General features: G+C 37.6%; 1 protein-coding gene across 2 annotated transcripts in view; it reads left to right on the top strand.

The window, feature by feature from the left end:
• robo3 (roundabout, axon guidance receptor, homolog 3 (Drosophila)) overlaps window positions 1-21,160 on the top strand; it is a 251,253-nt gene that overhangs the window by 19,470 nt on the left and 210,623 nt on the right. For both annotated transcript variants that reach the window (XM_061898046.1, XM_061898045.1), the window contains exon 2: window positions 16,805-17,131. In XM_061898046.1, coding sequence (XP_061754030.1) covers window positions 16,805-17,131 — 327 coding nt within the window. The remainder of the gene's footprint in view (window positions 1-16,804; window positions 17,132-21,160) is intronic.

Genomic DNA, 21,160 nt, shown 5'->3' with positions numbered 1-21,160 from the left:
GGTCAACGATCAATAGACGAGCTGGCTTCTGCTAACTTTTACTCCACCTGCAGCACCTCCTCAAGGTTGGCAATCTTGGCTGCAATTCATGTGCTCAAACTATGCAGAACATCGATACCATCTGGATGTTTGTAACTACACTCCATTAAGTTTAGGTATAGTTCATTATACTATCTTAATGTAAGTGAGGGCCCTGTGGTGAACTATTTTTTTAATGTGGCAACTCCCCACAAATAAATTAATGTACCGGAAACCCTGCATTCCTGCCACGACTTACTGTACATTCACCAAAATAAATGTTTTAATTTTACATTCAGAAACTTATCTCTTGAATGAAGACACTCGACTGATGGACATTGCTCAGTATTATTTGCTATTGAGTATGACAAAAAAAACACAAAGTCACTGTTTAAAACAAAAAACGGTAAGAGAAAAATAATAGTGGTAAAAAAATATTTTCTATGATTTTCTGATTGTTTTATTCTTTGAAGGATAGATGTTAATGTGTACAATTGGAATGCCTTAAATTTTGTGAGGTTAGTAGACAGTAATAGTCATAAATGCAATGTTAATAGTTGTTGGCATTAAGGATGGGCGATACGGCCTAAAATCAATATTGCATCATATATTTCAGCTTCCTGTGATATACTAAACCCAAAACCAGTGAAGTTGGCGTGTTGTGTAATTCGTAAATAAAAACAGAATGCAATGATTTGCAAATCCTTTAAAACGTATATTCAATTGAATAGACTGCAAAGACAAGATATTTAATGTTCGAACCGAGAAACTTGCAAATAATCATTAACCTAGAATTTAATTGCAGCAACACGTTGCAAAAAAGTTGGCAGAGGGGCTTTTTTACCACTGTGTTACATGGCCGTTTCAACACTCAGTAAACGTTTGGGAATTGAGGAGACCAATTTGTGTAGCTTTTCAGGTGGAATTCCTTCCCATGCTTGCGTGATGTACAGCTTGAGTTGTGGTATATTAGGTTTCATATTGCGCCACACATTTTCAATGGGAGGCAGGTCTGGACTATAGGCAGGTAAGTCTAGTACCTGTACTCTTTTACTTCGAAGCCACAATGTTGTAACACATGGCTTGGAATTGTCTTGCTGAAATAAGCAGGGGCGTCCATGATCACGTTGCTTGGATTGCAACATAAGATGCTCCAAAACCTGTATATACCTTTTAGCATTAATGATGCTTTCACAGATGTAAAAGTTTCCCATGTCTTGGGCACCAATACATCCCCATACCATCACAGATGCTGTCTCCTCAACTTTGCGCCTATAACAATCCAGATGGTTCTTTTCCTCTTTGTTCCGGAGGACACAACTTCCAAAGTTCCTTAAAACAATTAAAATGTGGACTTGTAAGACCACAGAACACTTTGCTACTTTGCATCGGTACATCTTGGATGAGCTCGGGCCCAGCGAAGCCGCCAACGTTTCTGGGTGTTGTTGATAAATGGCTTTCGTTTTGCATAGTAGAGTTTTATGCTTTAGTTACAGATGTAGCGACGGACTGTAGTTACTGACTGTGGTTTTCTGAAATGTTCCCGAACCCATGTGGATATATCCTTTACACATTGATGTCGCTAATTGATGCAGTGCCGCCTGAGGTATCAAAGGTCCGTAATATCATCACTTATGTGCAGTGATTTATCCTAATTCTATGAACCTTTTGATGATATTACAGACCGTAGATGGTGAAATCCGTAAATTCCTTGCAATAGCTCGCTGAGAAATGATGTTCTTAAACTGTTTGTTTGTGAATGACTGAGCATTTCATGAAAGCTGCTTTTATACCCAATCATGACACTCACCTGTTCCCAATTAGCCTGTTCACCTGTTGGATGTTCCAAATAAGTATTTTTTGAGCATTCCTCAACATTCTCAGTCTTTTTTGCCACTTGTGCCAGCTTTTTAAAATATGTTGCAGGCATGAAATTCCGAATGAGCAAATATTTGCAATAAATAAGTCTTCCAGTTTGAACAATTAGTATCTTGTATTTGCAGTCTATATTCAATTGAATATAGGTTGAAAACGATTTGCAAATCTTTGTATTCTGTTTTTATTTATGATTTACTCAACATGCCAACTTCACAGGTTTTGCGTTTTGTAGATAGATATCACAATAGGTTACATTTTTTTATTTAAATCCTTTAGTTTTTGTCCTTGAAGTATGCCTGTGTTTAGGGACTTATTCTCTGGCTTTGAAAACAGTAAAAAAACGACAAAAGGTTTTTATACTTACCATCGGTACTGTTGATATTTGTATCAATCCACCCATTCAAGAGCACTAGCTTAGCGGTAAAAGGTTGGCATATTCTCCTATTGTGTGTAGTATAGCATGTTTTTGCTATTTGTTGTCCTCTACTGATACTTGTTAGAAACATAGTTTGTTGCTGCCACGTAGGTAAGAATTTGTGATTTAGGAGCAGGATCACACAGTAGAGGATAAGGCTAAAATTATACTTTTACATCCTGTAGCTTGCATTCCTTCTGACAGAGTCTTGATTCTTTTATGTCTCTTCCGTGTAATTCTCCTCCAAAACACGGAGGTGCTGTGTCTCCTTAAGGAGCAACCACAGCTGTCGTTGGCTGGATTTTGAATTACTTGTGAAGAGTGAGCAATGGTAACATTGACACCTTTGTTGGAACTGGAACTAATAATTGAGAAACAAGGTTTTTTTAAAATGCTATTTTACTAATAAACAAGCGGCAAGGACGTTCATGAAGATGCAATGTGCAACCCGTCGGGCGAATACGCAAAGCTATTTGGCGGTTTGGGATATAAGACGAGAGAGTTATGCAATGGAAAACACACAAAACTGGTAAATAACTATTGTAACGACCTCTTGGTGTTATTGTTTGTTAATTTTTTACTGATGTTCAGAGGTCCTCTGTTTGTGAACATACCGTGCCTGAAAGGTGATTGACAGAGACTGAGGACGTGTGTGTGAGAAAAAAACCCGGAGACAGATGTGTGTGTACAAGAATGAAAATGTGTCGACCTTTGTTAGCACAATATTGGCAGTTAAAGTTAAACAGAGTGTAATACCGGGTTTTAGTTGAGTTAGCCGCTAGCTTGCTAGTATGAATGCTACAGTGGTTGAGGATGTGTTTGTTTTCTTGAATGTGTCATCAAAATGCACGACCATGGTATTTAAAACTCTATCAACGGCCGGATGAGTCGTATATCAGTGTTTTTCAACTTTTTCTGAGCCAAGGAACATTTTATTCATCGAAAATATCCCGAGGCACACAACCAACAGAAATCATTAAAAAATTAAATTCAGCAGCCGTGATTGCCAATAAAAAGTAGTTTTCGCAATTGTTGGATATGGATTCAAACCAAAACCAACCATGCTTCACTATAACTCTTGTCTCAAAGTAGGTCTACTGTCACATCATGTTGTGACTTATTTTGAGGTTTTGGCGTTCTTGTCTTTCGGTGGCTTTCCCTGTTTTGTTTGTTTTTCCTTTAGCAATTTCATGTCTTCCTTGAACGCTATTCCCCGCACCTGCTTTGTTTCAGCAATCAAGACTATTTAGGTTGTGCGCACGCTATCCTTCTTTGTGGGTACATTGTTGATTGTCACGTCAAGTACGTATGTACTTTGTGGACGCCATCTGCTCTACACGCTGTAAGTCTTTGTTGTTGTCCAGCATTCTGCTTTTGTTTACTTTTGCAGCAAGTTCAGTTTTAGTTTTGTTTTGTATAGCCATCCCGAAGCTTCAATGCCTTTTCTTAGCGGCACTCGCCTTTTGTTTATTTTTAGTTTAAACGTTAGTCACCTTTTTACCTGCACTTTGCCTCCCGCTGTTGCCTACATATTGTGATCACGACAAATGTTCCAAACATCTACAAAGCAATTAGCTACCTGCTGCCACCTACTGATATGGAAGAGTATAACACGGTTACTCTGCCGAGCTCTAGACAGCACAGACACTCAACAATGGCACATTATTTGCGGATTATAATTACTGGTTTGCAAAAAATATTTTTAACCCAATTAGGTGAATTTACATAATCTCCCACGGCGCACCAGTCTGTATCTCACGGCACACTAGTGTGCCACGGCACAGTGGTTGAAAAACACTGTCGTATGTCTTCTAAATAGCCCAACCCTAGTTGGCAAAGTCATTTATTTTGGTGTTTTGGTTTTCGGCCTTGGTTTTGTCATTTTTAGTTTTAGACAAAACTTTTCAATTCCGGGAATCCCAGCTAAGACTGTTTAAAGATTTTGATCATTTATTGTTACGACAATCTTATGCTTTGATCGTACATAGGTAATGTAAATATAATACTAGTTTGCGGCAACAAATATAAAGTAAGGTAAGGTGTAGTTATTTTATGTAACGTGTATTTTGTATGGTTGATTTATTCCCAACATTCTGTGATTTCATCTTATCACTGACTGCTCATCACGTCACAGCACTCTGTTTTCATCAGGTTTGATTGGCGTGTCACTCAGTCAAACCTTGAGTGTTTACCCAATGATTATTTTGAAGTGCATGACACAACTGTGGTACAGAGAAGTGTGGCACTTGAATACTCACTCAGAATATTCGAACCACCTGATAATGGATCATTTTTGGAGCTTATAATGCTGTCATGGTAGGCTTGTGAGAGCTACTATTGTGACTTAATAGCAGCCTAGAGCTCTGAAAGACACACAGTTGTTTTGATTTTCTCACTCCAGTGTTGAGAAACAAAAGACAAGCACAGGGAAGAAGCAGTTGGGCTTTAAGTAGGATTTCAGCATATTTGGGAATCCTATTTGATGACTGACACATGATCACATGATTTTCCAAAAGGCTAAGTCGAACCTGTACACTGACAGCTGTTCATGTTCTTGGGCAGCAACAAAATTGTGTCACAGCGATTAAGAGTCCATTTCGGAAACATGACAGCCACTGGGGATGATGTTTGAAAACCGGTTCTCCCGATGCTTCGATAAGAAAAGAACCGATTCCATGGATTCGAATCCCTTATTGAGAACCGGTTCCCGTTGTTGAAGCCACTATACCGTGTTTTTGCGACCATAGGGCGCACCGTATTAGAATGCGGCGTGTCAGTTACGGGTGCTATTTTTTTTGTATTTAATGCATAAATAAGGCGCAGGCATGTTTAAACATACGCTAGCTTAAAACATACGCTAGCATACATGGACGCTATTTTAAAAAGGCGGCAGGAGCAAAGCTGAGTTCTGTTGTACTTTATTGAAGTACCGTATTTTTCGGACTATAAGTCGCAGTTTTTTTCATAGTTTGGCCAGCGGTGCGACTTATATTCTGGAGCGACTTATGTGTGAAATTATTAACACATTACCGTAAAATATCAAATAATATTATTTAGCTCATCCGCGTAAGAGACTAGACGTATAAGATTTCATGGGATTTATCGATTAGGAGTGACATATTGTTTGGTAAACGTATAGCATGTTCTATATGTTATAGTTATTTGAATGACTCTTACCATAATATGTTACGTTAACATACCAGGAACGTTCTAAGTTGGTTATTTATGCGTCATATAACGTACACTTATTCAGCCTGTTGTTCACAATTCTTTATTTATTTTGAATTGCCTTTCAAATGTCTATTCTTGGTGTTGGGTTTTATCAAATAAATTTCCACAAAAAATGTGACTTATACTCCAGTGCGACTTATGTATGATTTTTTCCTTCTTTATTATGCATTTTCGGCCGGTGCGGCACCTCGTCAATGTTGATGTGTTTGTCAGCAATTTTTTTATTTGCAACGCACATAGCAGCACTATATGCTCACTGGGGGCGTGCCATTAGCATCCTTTCTCACCTGAAACCTTCACTCTATAACGTCCACATGCTGTCTTCAGTCACGTCCGCTTTTCCTTCATATAAACAGCGTGCCGGCCCAGTCACATAACATCTAAAGTTTTTGGAACTCAGTGCACAAACAAGGTGCACACACAACAACCTATCTGGATTCGATAAGAGATTCGATAAGGAATCTGTTCGATAAGAGGATTTAATAATGGCATCGATATCGATCATTTCTTAACGAACATCATCCCTAACAACCACACAACTAAATAATTTATATTGTCCAAATTCTCACTACTATGCTAGAAATACACATACGGGTATAATCAAGCCGTAATATGCGGGTGGAAGAAAAAAAAAAATCATAGAAGAAAAAAAAAAATGGTATTACTTTTCATAAATGTGTAGTTATTGTTGTCTTATTTGTGTATATTTCTGGTATAGGAATTAGTAGGGTTGTAAAAACTCTTAACTTTACTGTAAACAGCTTGAATTTTTTTCAATAAAGCAAAGAAACAGCAAATAGCTGGCATGCAATTTTCAAATAATACTAGAATGCTAGACCTATAATTACCGAGCTATTATGAGGAAGATGAGGACGTCACACACATACATTTTCCATCCATTCATCCATTTTCTACCACTTGTCCCTTTTTATAACAATAAAAAGAGTTCAGACAATAATCGATTAAAACAAACAAAAACACTCCAGTGAGGCGAGATTACCCGTGCTTATATGTAGCTAGGTTTAGGTGAGCAAATCAAGTGCTCGTTTTCATAAACTTCCCTTTGCATCTATTCATACCACACGTTCTGCAAATCCCCAAGGAAGCAGACAACATCACATTTCAACTCATCAACTATAATCAGCCACTTGTGTGTTTTGAAAGCCTGCGTTGCTAACGAAGCTGCAAAGAAAGACGAAGCGCATTTGAAAAGTGCAAAAAGTGGGCAAGAGACGACACAAAGACTAAATTGATGTGCGATTTCATCATGGAAATGATGGCACTGGACGACCAGCCCTTTAGCATGGCTGATCATATTATTATTGTTCAGGACAAGTGGTGATTCATTCTTACCTACAGGTGTTCACAAATTACACAAAGAGTAATCGCTATAATATAAAAGAGTTATTGGTTAATGGTATTGTTTTCAACCAAAGCAGGAAGTTATCGATATTGCCTCAACATATTAGTATTTTGCATCCCTCAATAATACAATTTTCCATAAATATAAAATAAAACGTGAAATAGTTAATTTATAAATGTATGTAATAGTTTACAAGGTTTCTTTTTTGGTGAGTGCAGCAAGTTCAACATTAAATATTTAAATTAAGAAGCAGTTGATTCTTAAAGCTAAACAAAAACAAATCGTAAAGATCCTGGTTGGTGCAGCTTTTCCGCCAAGTTCCAAGACTGAAAGAATTTTTGCTTTTGCCATCAGGAAAACGTGACAGGAATTTTTTACTTTGTAACCATTTTAAAATTGCCGTACCTAAGTCCAGGGGGCATTGTAATTGCACTGGTGTCGCTGTGCTAACTGCTAAGCGACACTTGTCACACATAATATACAAGGGATGTAATGGTTTTTGTGACCAAGATTATCACGGTTATCATTATTATTGAGGCTTTGTTCAATGTGCTTAGAAGGTACTTATACGCACACTGAAATCCTTTGATTTTTTTATTAAATAAAAAGCCTTCTATTTTGCATGTTTTGTGTTTCTTATGCTGGGATTGGCTCCAGCACCCCTGCAACTTTGAGAGGGACAAGCAGTACAAAAAAATGTATGTATGGATGCTTCACCGATAAGAGTGTTCTAGCAGATGTTGTGACATCCTATTTTGTTCAGCGGCCTTTTAATGCACCGTGAAAACACCTCTGTGTCATAGTCTTGCAAGTCTATATCGATCGCTTGTAGGTTCAATGTGCACCATTGAATCGCTTACTCGCTCAGACATAAATGTGTTTAAACAAGCTTGGGATAGGGCTGGGCGATATGGCCTTTTTTTAATATCTCAATATTTTTAGGCCATATTGCGATACACGATATATATCGCAATATTTTGCCTTGGCTTTGAATTAACACTTGATGCATATAATCACAGCAGTATGATAATTCTATGTGTCTACATCTAAACATTCTTCTTCATACTGCATTAATATATGCTACTTTTAAAATTTCATGCAGAGAGGGAAATCACAACTAAGTCAATTGACCAAAACTGTATTTATTAAACAGTTATTAAGCAGTGGCAGAAACATTCATGTCATTTCCAAAACAAAAAGTGCAAGATTGTCAGAGACATTTTAAAACAAGCTATTAGTGCAATTTTGTGCATGATGTCACTAAGATGACATATCAAAACAACACTAAATTAAAATGCACTTTTTGTACAGAACACCGCTACAATAGTTTAAAACAAATAAAGTGCACTTTTGTGCATGATTTTGTGGGCGTGTGGCCCCGAACGGAGATGTTGAAATGCGGAGTAAGCACTCTTCATTCTCTAACAGGTGACTTTTCAAATGATGCTACATATTAGCAGTAACGTTACTTATTGTAGCAACGCTTTAGCACCACACTTGACAAATTACGGTTGTCTGTTCGACATATTCCCACTTGAAGCCAAACCACCGCCAGACGATGGAGCCCCTGCTGTTTTTCTTGGGAATTAATTCTTCCTTCATTTGTTACCAGATTCGCACCTTTTGTCTCTCGTATTACCACTCGCAACACTCCACTAGCATCACAACTAAAGTTACCCATGCTGCTACCTCTCTGCTTTGTGAGGGCGTATGCGTATGTGACGTATGACGTGACAGTATGTGACGTATGTAAGAAGGTGCGCTTGTTTTATGTCTCTGTGAGAAGGAGAGACACGAAAGAGGGAGAAGAGCCTGTAGTGTAATGCCCGCAGCTAAAAGCAACTGCGTGAGAACGTATACTCGAATATCACGATATAGTCATTTTCTATATCGCACAGAGACAAACCCGCGATATATCGCCCAGCCCTAGCATGAGGTATATCGTTTTTTAACAGGGGGAGGGAGATGTTATTGTTTCTTGTATTCATGTTATCATTTAAGCTAACATGCTAGGGGCTAGTTAGTCCGTTACTTAATAAAGTGGGGCTATCAATCACGTTTTTTCGATTACTGTAATTAATACGGTAATAGGAACTGTCTAGTTTTCCCTTGGTTATTATTGACACCGTTTATCTTTAAAACCTTACTGTACACATACATGCTTTATATCCAATTTTCCTTTTTTTGTCTGCTCAATTTTTGTTAAAAGATTAATCAAAGCAACAGAATATAAATCAAAGCTTTTTTCTAATTAAATTGTTCGATTAGATAGTCGTTGTAACCCCACACCTGTGTGGTGGCGAACAGCAAAGAGTTTTTTAAATTTATTAATTTATTTTTATCATTACACACATGTTAAAAGCGACCAGGAGAGGTCACACACAGTCGTTGCTATTTTTTTTTTTTTGCCTATAATGCCAATTATATGATAACAACTGGACCAATTCCAACAGGTTTGACTTCCTGTACAAACACTTTTAGTTGATAATGTGCATTTATTTGGATAAAAGAAGAATGTTTTGGCAAGCAAATTTTGGTAAATTTGTTCAGACTATTTCCCATAAATTATGCATTGAGGCTCTATAAGTGTGATTTATACGATGACTCAATTAATCAAACAAACTAATCGATAAATAAATAAAGTAAATTATTTCTCCTATCTATTGATACTTAGTGGTTAATAATGACAACTATCCATTCTTTTGTGGACAATTTGTACCCATAAGTTGACCTTCCTTTTATTTTCTGTTTGTGCTTGTCGCAATATGGAAGGTGAGACCTCTTGGCAATATTTGTGATAGCTTGTTGTGATTACTTTAAAAAAATGTAAACACGTTTCTTTCTGAGATTAATTTAGCAATAGTACAACAATTTAATTTTTTTATTTATTTAGACAAAAAGAAGCCAAAATAAACCATCTAGAAACTCATAACAAAGTGATGGCCCACAGGGACATAAATAAACAGGGAATTTCCTTTTGCAAAGTTGAGCCCACTCGTTTAGATACTTAGCATTAACCAGTTAAACTATAAAAAGGTTTCCTCTTTAGGGTTGGTGCTTTGTATTCTCATGTATGTGCCTCATTTTGTGGTGCCTGAAGGGTCAAATACTAAAAGGCTGCAGCAAAAGGCAGCCAAGTCTGCCTCCCTCACTGCTGCCAATTTAAATTTGAATACACATTTGCAAATGAATTCCTATGGCTTTGAGGATCTTGAAGCAATCTTTTGACTTTTGAAAAAGCAACAAAGCTGTTAAACAACAAGTCCATAAGAAGGAAGCCACCCGCTAAGGAATAGAAATAAGAAAGTTGTTTAATTTATATAATAGTTTTGCCATGTTTGTCATTTTGTTGAAATGTACCTATGTGATATATGTTCTTCAGTAGAGCACATTCCTGTATTATATGTAAAAATGTCTTGGTGGAAAATGTGGTCTGAGAAGCTTTTTGTAATTTGCACATACAACCCGCAAAGCTTGTCTTTTAATAGCAAAACTATGACCAAAAATTGCAGTATTCTGATTTACAATTTCTGCATTTCTCTATGCCAAAATGTGGTGTGTGGGTGAGGACTTGATATAGGCGAAGTGCTATCCATGTTTTATGTCCTTTTCCCCGCAGGGCACCCAGTCACCAGAATATATACTTGGTTGTGTGTGATGACACATATATTCTCTAAGAGCTTGTGGAGTTAGCTAAGGGCAGCTTGGATTCAAGCTGTCAGGCGCTATGTAGGCGGATGTGTATTGTGATGGAATAGATGTAATATATGATGCACATGACGTTAAAAGTTAAAGTTAAAGTACTAACGATTGTAACACCCACACACTACGTGTGTTGAAATGTGTTCTCTGCATTTGACCGATCCCCTTGGTCACCCCCTGGAAGGTGAGGGGAGCAGTGGACAGCAGCGGTAGGCGCGCCCGGTAATAATTTTTGGGGATTCAACCCCCAATTCAAACCCTTGATGCTGAGTGCCAGGCAGGGAGGTAATGGGTCCCATTGTTATAGTCTTTGGTATGACTCGGCCGGGGTTTGAACTCACAACCTACTCTCAGGGCGGACACTCTAACCACTAGGCCACTAAGTATATATATATATATATATATATATATATATATACCGTATATTGCCAAATAGTAGCCCGGGCGTTTACGTATTTGACAAAATAATTTTTGGAGACGGGCGTTTAAGAGAAGCAGGCAGTTATTTGCACAAGGTTTTTATTTATTTTTGCACCAGCCTGCACCAGGCCATTATTTGGTTACAATGGTTACTGTCCAGTATTTCTTTTCGTATAAAAAACTTTGAATGTAAAAGCTATTGTAAACATACAAACAAAAAAACAAGACTATCAAAAGACAAGAGTTAAACAAGGCCTCAACATGGCAGTAGTGCAACAATTGTCAAATAGAATACCAATACTGAAAATAAATAAAGTTTTTAAGGGACGGAGTGGCGCAGTGGGAGAGTGCCCGTGCGCAACCCGAGGGTCCCTGGTTCAAATCCCACCTAGTACCAACTTCGTCACGTCCGTTGTGTCCTGAGCAAGACACTTCACCCTTGCTCCTGATGGGTGCTGGTTGGCGCCTTGCATGGCAGCTCCCTCCATCAGTGTGTGAATGTGTGTGTGAATAAGTAAATGTGGAAGTAGTGTCAAAGCGCTTTGAGTACCTTGAAGGTAGAAAAGCGCTATACAAGTACAATCCATTTATTTATTTATTTATTTAAATAAAGCAACCTACCGGGAAAAATACAATTATGGTACCAAGTACGCAAGTATAAAACCCACCATCAAAACAGAACAATAATAGTGTCACTTAAATGTCACTTATTGTTTTGTTGGATTGATTAAAAAAAATAAAATAAAAATCGATTTAAAAAAAAAAAAGAGAATCGATTCTGAATCGCACAACGTGAGAATCGCGATTCCTTTTCAACATATATTCAATTGATTAGACTGCAAAAACAAGATATTTAATGTTCAAACTAAGAAACTTGTCTTTTTTTCGCAAATAATCAGTAACTCAGAATTTAATGGCAGCAACATATTGCAAAAAAGTTGGCACAGGGGCCTTTTTTACCACTTTTACATGGCCTTTCCTTTTAACAAAACACAGTAAATGTTTGGGAACTGGGGAGAACAATTGTTGAAGCTTTTCAGGTGGAATTCTTTCCTATTTTTGCTTGATGTACAGCTTATGTTGTTTAACAGTCCCGGTTCTCCATTCAGGTTTTTAGGCTGCATATTGCGCCAAACATTTTCGATGGAAGTCAGGTCTAGACTCCAAGTTGGTTAGTTTAGTACCCACACTCTTTTACTATGAAGCCACGCTGTTATAACACGTGCAGAATGTGGCTTGGCATTGTCTTGCTGAAATAAGCAGCGGCGTCCATGATAACATTGCTTGGATGGCAACATATGTTGCTCCGAAACCTGTATGTATGTACATTTCAGCATTAATGGTGCCTTCACAGATGTTTGTCTGAGCATTACATGGAAGCTGCTTTAATACCCAAGCATGGCACCCACCTGTTCCCAATTAACCTGTTCACCTGTGGGATGTTCCAAATAAGTGTTTGATGAGCATTCCTCAACTTTCTGAGTCTTTTTTTTTCCACTTTGTGCCAGCTTTTTTGAAACATGTTCCAGGCATCAAATTCAAAATGAGCTGATATTTGCAAAAAATAACAAAAGTTTTTACTGTTAAACGCAATGTTGGGAGTAATTATTTATTTGCATATAATGTGCAATGTTACATTTTTGTTAACAGAAGTATTTTATTAGTGTTAGATTAGTTTTTGAAAATGATTCCATAAAAAATATAATTTTGATCTGGTCTATAAAGAACATTATTGAAATTAGAATTTTGCCATAAGGAAGATGCAATATATGCATTGTCATTTCTATATACTAGTTTTTGATCAAATAAAAAAAAAGCCTGTTTTGAATGATCTCTGTCATTTGTATTCAATTCAAAAAGTAGGGAAACAAACTGGAAAAAAATCGTAAATTAACTTTTTTTAAAAAAGGGGTTTTATTTTCAGGCCATATTGCCCAGGCCTTTTTTTTTTTTTTTTTGATAATTTTAAGCATACACGGAGCGTTTATTTAAGTAACGCATCACAATGTTTTCCTTTTTTTTTTTTTTCTTCATCACTGATTATTACTCACTGCAGACTTTATGAGAGCCAACACACATACCTTACTGCAGGGTCTCCCCTAAACTTCCAAGACACCTGTGGCGGTGGGGACGTGGTTATGGGTATCATCACTATGTAATTTGTATAATTTGCTATGATATGATTTTCTTTAAAAAGGCTAAAAAATGTATACAAACAGTACATTTAAAAAAATCGGTTATTAAGAATTAGTATTAACATACAGTATGTGTTTTTTTATTGTTTTGCCATATTTTCAATTGTTGCTGCTTTTTGCACATTGTACTTTATTTTTTTCAAGTGTTTCCAGACTTTTAATTACTTTTTGAAATGAAAAACAACTAAAAACAAATGTAGCATCTTATTCTGGTGTTATAAAATGTTGTTGTGTTCAGAGACTCTTAACTTCTGTCCCTAATGTAACTAACTAAAGAGGCTCGCAGCAACAAGCATGACTTCCCAGTTGCTTGGCGCTTTTGCTCCAGTTGGACTTTTTCTTAAATGCCGCCACTGTCCTCTTAATATTTACACATTTTGTAAACCGATGTCCACGGGTATATCTGCGATATATAAACTCATTAGATCCACATCGCAGACATGCTGACAACGCTCCAGACAGTGGCGTGCGTTTTGTTTACATCCGGTTTTGGCAGCAAAGTTTTCGGTAATCAAAGTCTTTTTCCGGTGGTCAAGTTTTCGGAATATCACTTGTCAATTGTGTGCAAGGGAAAGGCTATATATATCAATTTATACTGTAACGACCAGCTAATGTTAATGTTTTATGTTTTTGTGGTTTAAATTTATTGTTATAGTTTTGCCCGTGTTGGCAAACACTCCGTCAGTGCCTTAAAGTTGATTGGCAGAGAATGAGGAAATGTTTTGTGTTCGGGGAAGAGCGGACTCACGAAAGAAAAGTTCAAAATAGCGCCGGACTTTGTGTTTTCTTTTGGGGGCTCCAATATATTATTTTATTTGAATTTGTCTTCAAGTAAAAAAAAAATAAAACCCTTATTTTCAGGGTGTGGCCATAATAAAATGCTTTGGCGGCTCACCACATTTAATTACATTAGGGGGGGAAACTTGTACTGTATAAGGTCTGTTGTCATTAGGAAGCCGACTGCTGGGATGTTCATATATTCCCATTTAGATGAAGAATGACTCATAATCCTCGTGAAGAAATGGAATACCTTTTTATTGTCGTTTTTACCAGTTTTGGGTCCTAAATGGCGTTAAAGTGTGCCAACTTGTCTAAATACATTTTCAACCATCTACTTTCCAGGTGAGAAGCATGATTTATGATGTACAATAACTTCTAAGCAGCAGGGAAGCGAGGAAACAGCAGACCACTCGATGATGTAAACATAGGGACACACAGTAGTGATCACATTGCGGATAAAAATAGTTTGTCTGCGTTCGTGCATAAAATAACAATATCACTAATACTTGGTTAATATTCAAGTCACGGAATACAAATTGAGTATTGTTGGCGGTTTTTGGATGATTATTTATTGGATTTTATGGGTGGAATAGAGGACCTCTCATTGGCTTAAGTTAGAATGCATTCAAAAAATCCATCCGTCGGCATGTCTTTCATAATGATTGTAGACGATAGACAAAATTCCCAAAAAAGTGCAGTTCCCATTTAAGCATGCAAAGTGATCTACTTTTACTTGTACGCCACAAAATCTTGGTTACTTTGCATAACCCAAAGACAGGCTAGATTGTCAAGGTCCTAATTTTGGCTTGCATTTGATCCAGGATTTAATTGTTCTCCTTGCATCATTCCTGTCCAGCAACCTGTGCGGTTTCATAATCCATCATGTAGCTATGAGAGTTGCTTACGTTCTCTTGGAGTCCATGTTCACCAGCCGCTAATAGGTCCTAAGAGGGTCCAGACTTTGGTTTGATACACCACTGTCAATGCAACCCTTCGGACTGCACATACTCCAGTTGTCCAAGGGAAACAATTTGATTTCATCCTCAACGATCCAGTACATTTGCCCTCACAGTGAATTGGACATTTGGAGAATATTAGAAAAAAAACTTGTGTGACATTGATTTTTATTACCCAAAAGCTTAGTACAGGTATAAACATGCAGCTGCACTGTTTATTTTATTCTCCAGGGTATTAAAATGCTTCACTATAATTTCTAGTTAGTCCACTTACTTTTGCCTCAGTATCATTTATTTAAGAGTGATTTCCTCCGATAGAGATCTTTTCACATGTTTAAGCGTCTTGTTTACTATTTAAACATTATTTTGAAGATATTTAGGTCACACCCTCACAGTGGTCTTTTCCTCCATAAAACCCCCCATTTTACATTCCCACTGGGCTCGTTAGAACTTTAAAGCTTCTGTTTTGACCACCAGGATAAGGGTTTTTGCAAGGATTTTAGGTTTCCAATTTCTCCATCTTTATGTATGTAATTACATTAAGTGTCAGACAGTATTCTTTATTGCCATCAGCACAATGCCCTTTAGTTGAGTAGATGATTATCAGTATCCCTCTACCCACCCTCCTAGGATTATTTTACCTATCTTACTCACATGACAGCGTGTCATTTTTGTCACTACAGGGTCGTACATTTGTAATTGATCTTCTTCTCTCTAATTAATTAAATTACTCATCTTCACAGTGGTACAATCTTTTTTTCCCCTCAAGATATAATGCAAATCCAATGTATGCCTTACAGTCACATAACACACACGCACCAAACAAAGCAAAATACATATAATTTAATGAAATTAATTAATGAGCATTTAGCAATACTTTTACTTTTGTTCAACACTCATGTTAGCAAAGACGGCGATGGGCTGAGAGGGAGCAGGGCAACGGAAACTCGTACCTTTGTACTTTGCCCCTTTTTCTTTCAATAAATCAAGTTTTTCTCACCTTCTTTTAGGACTATGTGATATTTTGAGCTTTTAACGTAAAACTGCTATGTGGCTTTTTCCGTCGTGAGAGTGCACTGTAAAATAAAGTAAAACATTTTTGATTTACCGGTAAAAATTGTCAGCATCAATAATTTACCATAAATTTATAATGGTTTTACAGCAAATTATTGTACATGTAAAAAATGAACTGAAAATGTAGGCGCCTTGGCTACCAGTCATTTTACAATGTATTATTGTAAATTGAAAAACTACCATTACAATTATTAAAATTTAGCGTATCAAAGTTCAGTGTTTTAAAATTAATTGTGTAAAAATTCAGTGTAAAAAAATCAGTGTATAAAAATTCAGTGTAAACAAAATCAGTGAAAACAAAATCAGTGGATAAAAAGTCAGTGTAAAAAAAAAAAAGTCAGTGTAAAAAAAATCAGTGTAAAAAAATCAGTGCATAGAAATTCAATGTAAAAAAAGTCAGAGTATAAAAAATTAAATGCTGAAAAATTCAGTGCCTGGTTCTGAGACAGGATCAATTGCTTCTGTCGTAATTTACCAAGGTGAGTCTTGCATTTTTAAGCAGCAAATTTTTGAACACTGGATTTTTGAACACTGAACTTTTATTCGCTGAATTTTAAACCACTGAATGTATTTTCAATGAAATTGTCAGCATAATTTGATGTAAAAAAAATTTCAGTTTACAAAATTAATTCGCAAAAAAATCAGTACAGAAATTTAACACACAAATCGACCTCCATACTTACATCCTTCTATGTGTAGTATAGCTTTCTAGTCAAGATCGCATCCGAATTCTCATGTGTTGTATTTTCTCTTTGCGTTTTTTTTGCCTCAGGATCTCGACCCAGGCTAGAGGATGCTGCTCCACGAATTATTGAACATCCATCAGATCTGATTGTGTCCAAGGGGGAGCCAGCTACCCTCAACTGCAAGGCAGAGGGCCGTCCGATTCCCATGGTAGAATGGTACAAAGATGGGGATCGGGTCGAGACGGACCGTGAGGACCCTCGCTCTCACAGGATGCTCTTACCCAGTGGTTCCCTTTTCTTCCTGCGAATCGTACATGGCCGGCGAAGTAAACCTGATGAAGGAGTCTATGTGTGCGTGGCCCGTAATTACCTGGGTGAGGCAGTCAGTCGAAATGCGTCGCTGGAAGTAGCAAGTAAGTATTGTTGTTTTGATCAATTTGTAAACGGGTGTGGATCACTGGCGTGCAGTGGAGTTGAAGGTTGGGGAGGCACAATTTACACTTCAGTATTGTCATAATCTCATGATTCTACCCTGCAATTTATTGTCCGATTAGATTACACAGGCTGTCGATAGTTATAGTGTATAAGAAGTTTTTCTGCAAAAAATATTTTGGAAATACAAATGCAACCCAGTTAATGAGGGGATTGCACATTCTGCCATGTATTTGATTTGGAAATGTTCAATTAGAGCTATTTTTACTTAAGAAAATATTAAAAATGTTTGGAATCATTAGGAAAATGCACAGATCGGTGGACATGTTAATATTTACCTCCACCAGGAGAAAGTTATGTAATTATTGTCGTATTTGTTAGTTTGTTTGTTAGTCTGCTAATTACTTAGGGTGCCGCTACACTAAGATGGCTAAGGCTATACAGGGTATAACCCACCTAACTTTATCCCTGTCCACACACACACAATGCCATTGTTTAAGCTTTGGTTTAAGCCCCCAAACTCCTCCGTCCGCGGGCACAAAACGACCTAGTGAGCATGCGCGAAAAATGGCAGACGCGCATATATTATGTCATAGTCACCTCTTACCTGGGAGTGTACCCTTACCCCTCAGTCTGGTATTTGAAGTATTTCGATGTACCGTATTTTCCGCACGATAAGGCGCACCGGATTATAAAGCGCACCTTCAATGATTGGCCTATTTTAAAATTTTGTTCATATATAAGGCGCACCACCGCATTATAAGGCGCATAGAATACATGCTACAGTAGAGGCTGGGGGTACGTTATGCATCCTTTAGATGGAGCTGCGCTAAAGGGAATGTCAACAAAACAGTCAGATAGGTCAGTCAAACTTTATTAATAGATTACAAACCAGCGTTCTGATACTTCCGTTCACTCCCAAAATTAATAAACAGCTGTTTTATTATTTTCCCCGATTCAATAAACATGTAAAAAACAGTCTGATACTGTTACGGTAAATCAAATGTTAGTGCAATTACAATATAGTTAAACTCAAAATAGAGCAAAGCAATAATATATCAATAACTCAACGTTGCTCAAACGATAATGTCACACAACACAACACACAAAATAAACATGTAAAGCTCACTTTATTAAATTATTCCTCATACACAAATCCCTCAAATTCTTCTTCTTCACAGGGATGGGAATTTTCCGCGTATCCGCGGATTTCCGCCGATTTTGGCGCCGGCCAGGGTGGTTTTTGTCTGTGTGTTAGAGATGGACGGATAGTAGGAGTGTAACGTACGGTACGTGTATTTGTATTGAATCGTTTCGGTACGTGGGTTTCGGTTCGGTTCGGAGGTGTACCGAACGACACGGACATATTAAGTAGCACACCACACGTTGTGTAAACAATGCACACCGAGGCACCATGAATTGATTTACGTGGACCCCGACTTAAACAAGTTGAAAAACTTATTGTACGGAATATGTACTGAACTGTGCAATCTACTAATAAAAGTTTCAATCAATCAAAAAAACAACCACACACGGCATGCTAGCAGCGATAGACTGACCATACCTCCTCTTTTCACCGGATATATCCTCTTTGCGGAGCTGTCCAGGTGGAGTTTCTTAAATGACTCAAATGCCCGGCATTTTAAGTTAGGGTTGCGTGTATTTTCAATGTACGTTCAGGTTTAAGAAGGGGTTAAAAAAAAAAAAAGTGCTGCACAGCAGCAACATTCGTGAGGGAGGGACAGAGAGAGCGAGAGAGTTATGATAAATGTGCATGCGTCGCCAGGCTCTGCTTTTTAACCATAGATTTATCAGATTTTATTTTTTGTTATCTATAGCAGGGGTGACAAAACTGTGTCCCGGGGGCCATTTGCAGCCCACAACTAATGTTTTAAAGGCCCATGGCACATTCTAAAATTACTATTAAAATGAACAAAAACAAACAAAAGTGAAATAAAAAAGCTTAAAGGCTAAATGTAATTTAGAAAAAGTTGCAACGTTGACTAATAAAACAAAGCTGTTTTTTTTCTTCCAAACTGTCATTGCTCAAAGCATAATATTGAATCAAAATCAATGTTACTATGAATTATTGACCTATCCAAGTTTCCGATCACTTCACATCAAATATTCCACTAAGAAAAATGTTTTTGGTGGAAGATTTAGCAAATTTGTTAAATAAATAATCAAAACATTTATATTTTGTTGTTTTCTTACTGTACCGAAATTTAACCGAACCGTGACCTCTGAACTGAGCTACGTACTGAACCGAAATTTTTGTGTGCCGTTACACCCCTAGCGGATAGGCAATTATATCATCCGCAACTGCATCACTAAAGTCGTCAACCACCCGCCATCCACCCAAACCAACATTTTATCAAAGCCACAACCGCCCGCCACCCGCCCATTGTTGTACAGTATATCTAATATAGACGATGCAAGGCATTAATGAGGTTAGAAAGTGTAACTCCCTCCAAATAGCACAGACACAACGGCTTTCTTGAACTGATTTATTTGAAGGCTTCCTTTCCCTTCAAATTCAACGTGAAAACTGTAATGAATAAAGCACGTTACAAACGTAAAAATAATAACATGCACAGCATGTGGATCAAACATTTTACCAAGTAAAATACCAACAAATGACAAACAAATACCTCGTTGGCCATACCCGGAAGTAGCTTCCCTACATCAGTCGACAGACCAAACGAGACACTTCAAAATAAAAGTATGCCCACAACCTGTTTCAAAGAGTGCCGCTCGTTTTTCGTATTTGGGTAACAACATGTACTGTGACATGATATATGGATTGTACCATGAAGTGTTGTCAGCCTTCATCAGAGGTGTCACGTGATGTTAGCATGACGTTGTCTGTGAGATGATATATCGACTGTACCGTGAAGTGTTGTCAGGTACAACACTTTACCTACTAACCTATATAAATCAACCATTTATAAATACACGTCAGTAGGCTAAATGAACCTCTTCAACATAACATTTAACTATGTATATATATTTCCGAATGGTTCAACCGCCACCCGCCCGAATCTATTTAAAATCTATTTTTTCGTCATGTCACCCTCCCGACCCACGTTCGCGGATGAGACCGCAAACCGCACAACTCTACTCTGCGTTGACCTAGTTATCAGTACAAGGCAAAGAATTCCAAATAATCCAAAAGTGTGCAAGAATTTGATATATGTGTAAAACTTGTATACGTAAATTTCATCACATGATACATTTTTATGAAAATATTTGCTAATAAATGTGAAATTTTGGTCAGGAAAATATTGTTAGATTATTACTCAAAATAGCAGGAAATGTATCCTAAGCTAACATAGATTTAGAATTTTTTCTGGGAGGGGAATGCCCCCAGACCTCCTTAGCAGGCAAGTGCTCCGTGTGTACTCGGGTGCGGCCTTCCGCAAAGCGGTGTTTTAGGATTAAAAAAATGTCAGCTGATTTTGTAAATCATTCCCATCCCTGTCTTCAGTGTTCGAATTAAACAGTTGGGCGAATACGGTATCCGGCCCCGTCTAGTCGAAGTCGTCATTAAACGAGTCAGTGTCGCTGCTGTTAATGTTAAATTCTCTCGCTGCTGCTCTATTCCCGTGTTCTACTGTGTGAATGATCGCCTTGGGTTTAAACTCTGCGTCGTAAGCGTGTCTCTTAATAGGAGCCATTTTGGGGTTTTTACATAAACACACAGAAACGGCATGCCTCCCGCAGTCATATATCCCAGCATGCACCGCGCGCTTCTTCTTCTACGAGGGAAAATAAGGTAGGCGGCTGCTTACTGTAGTTGCAAAACCTATTGTGGCATGTTAAATTAGGACACTGAAGAAGAAGAATTCAAGGGATTTGTGGATGAGGAATAACTTAATAAAGTGAGCTTTACATGTTTATTTTGTGTGTTGTGTTGCGTGACATTGTCTTTTGAGCAACATTGAGTTAATGATATATTGTTGTTGCTTTGCACTATTTCGAGACATCGTTAATGGAGTCAGTGTCACTGC

Source organism: Nerophis ophidion, linkage group LG04 (assembly GCF_033978795.1).
Source record: "Nerophis ophidion isolate RoL-2023_Sa linkage group LG04, RoL_Noph_v1.0, whole genome shotgun sequence".
NCBI classification, from domain to species: Eukaryota; Metazoa; Chordata; class Actinopteri; order Syngnathiformes; family Syngnathidae; genus Nerophis; species Nerophis ophidion.
The sequence above is the reverse complement of the archived record's forward strand: the minus strand, read 5'-3'. Positions and strand labels throughout refer to the sequence as shown.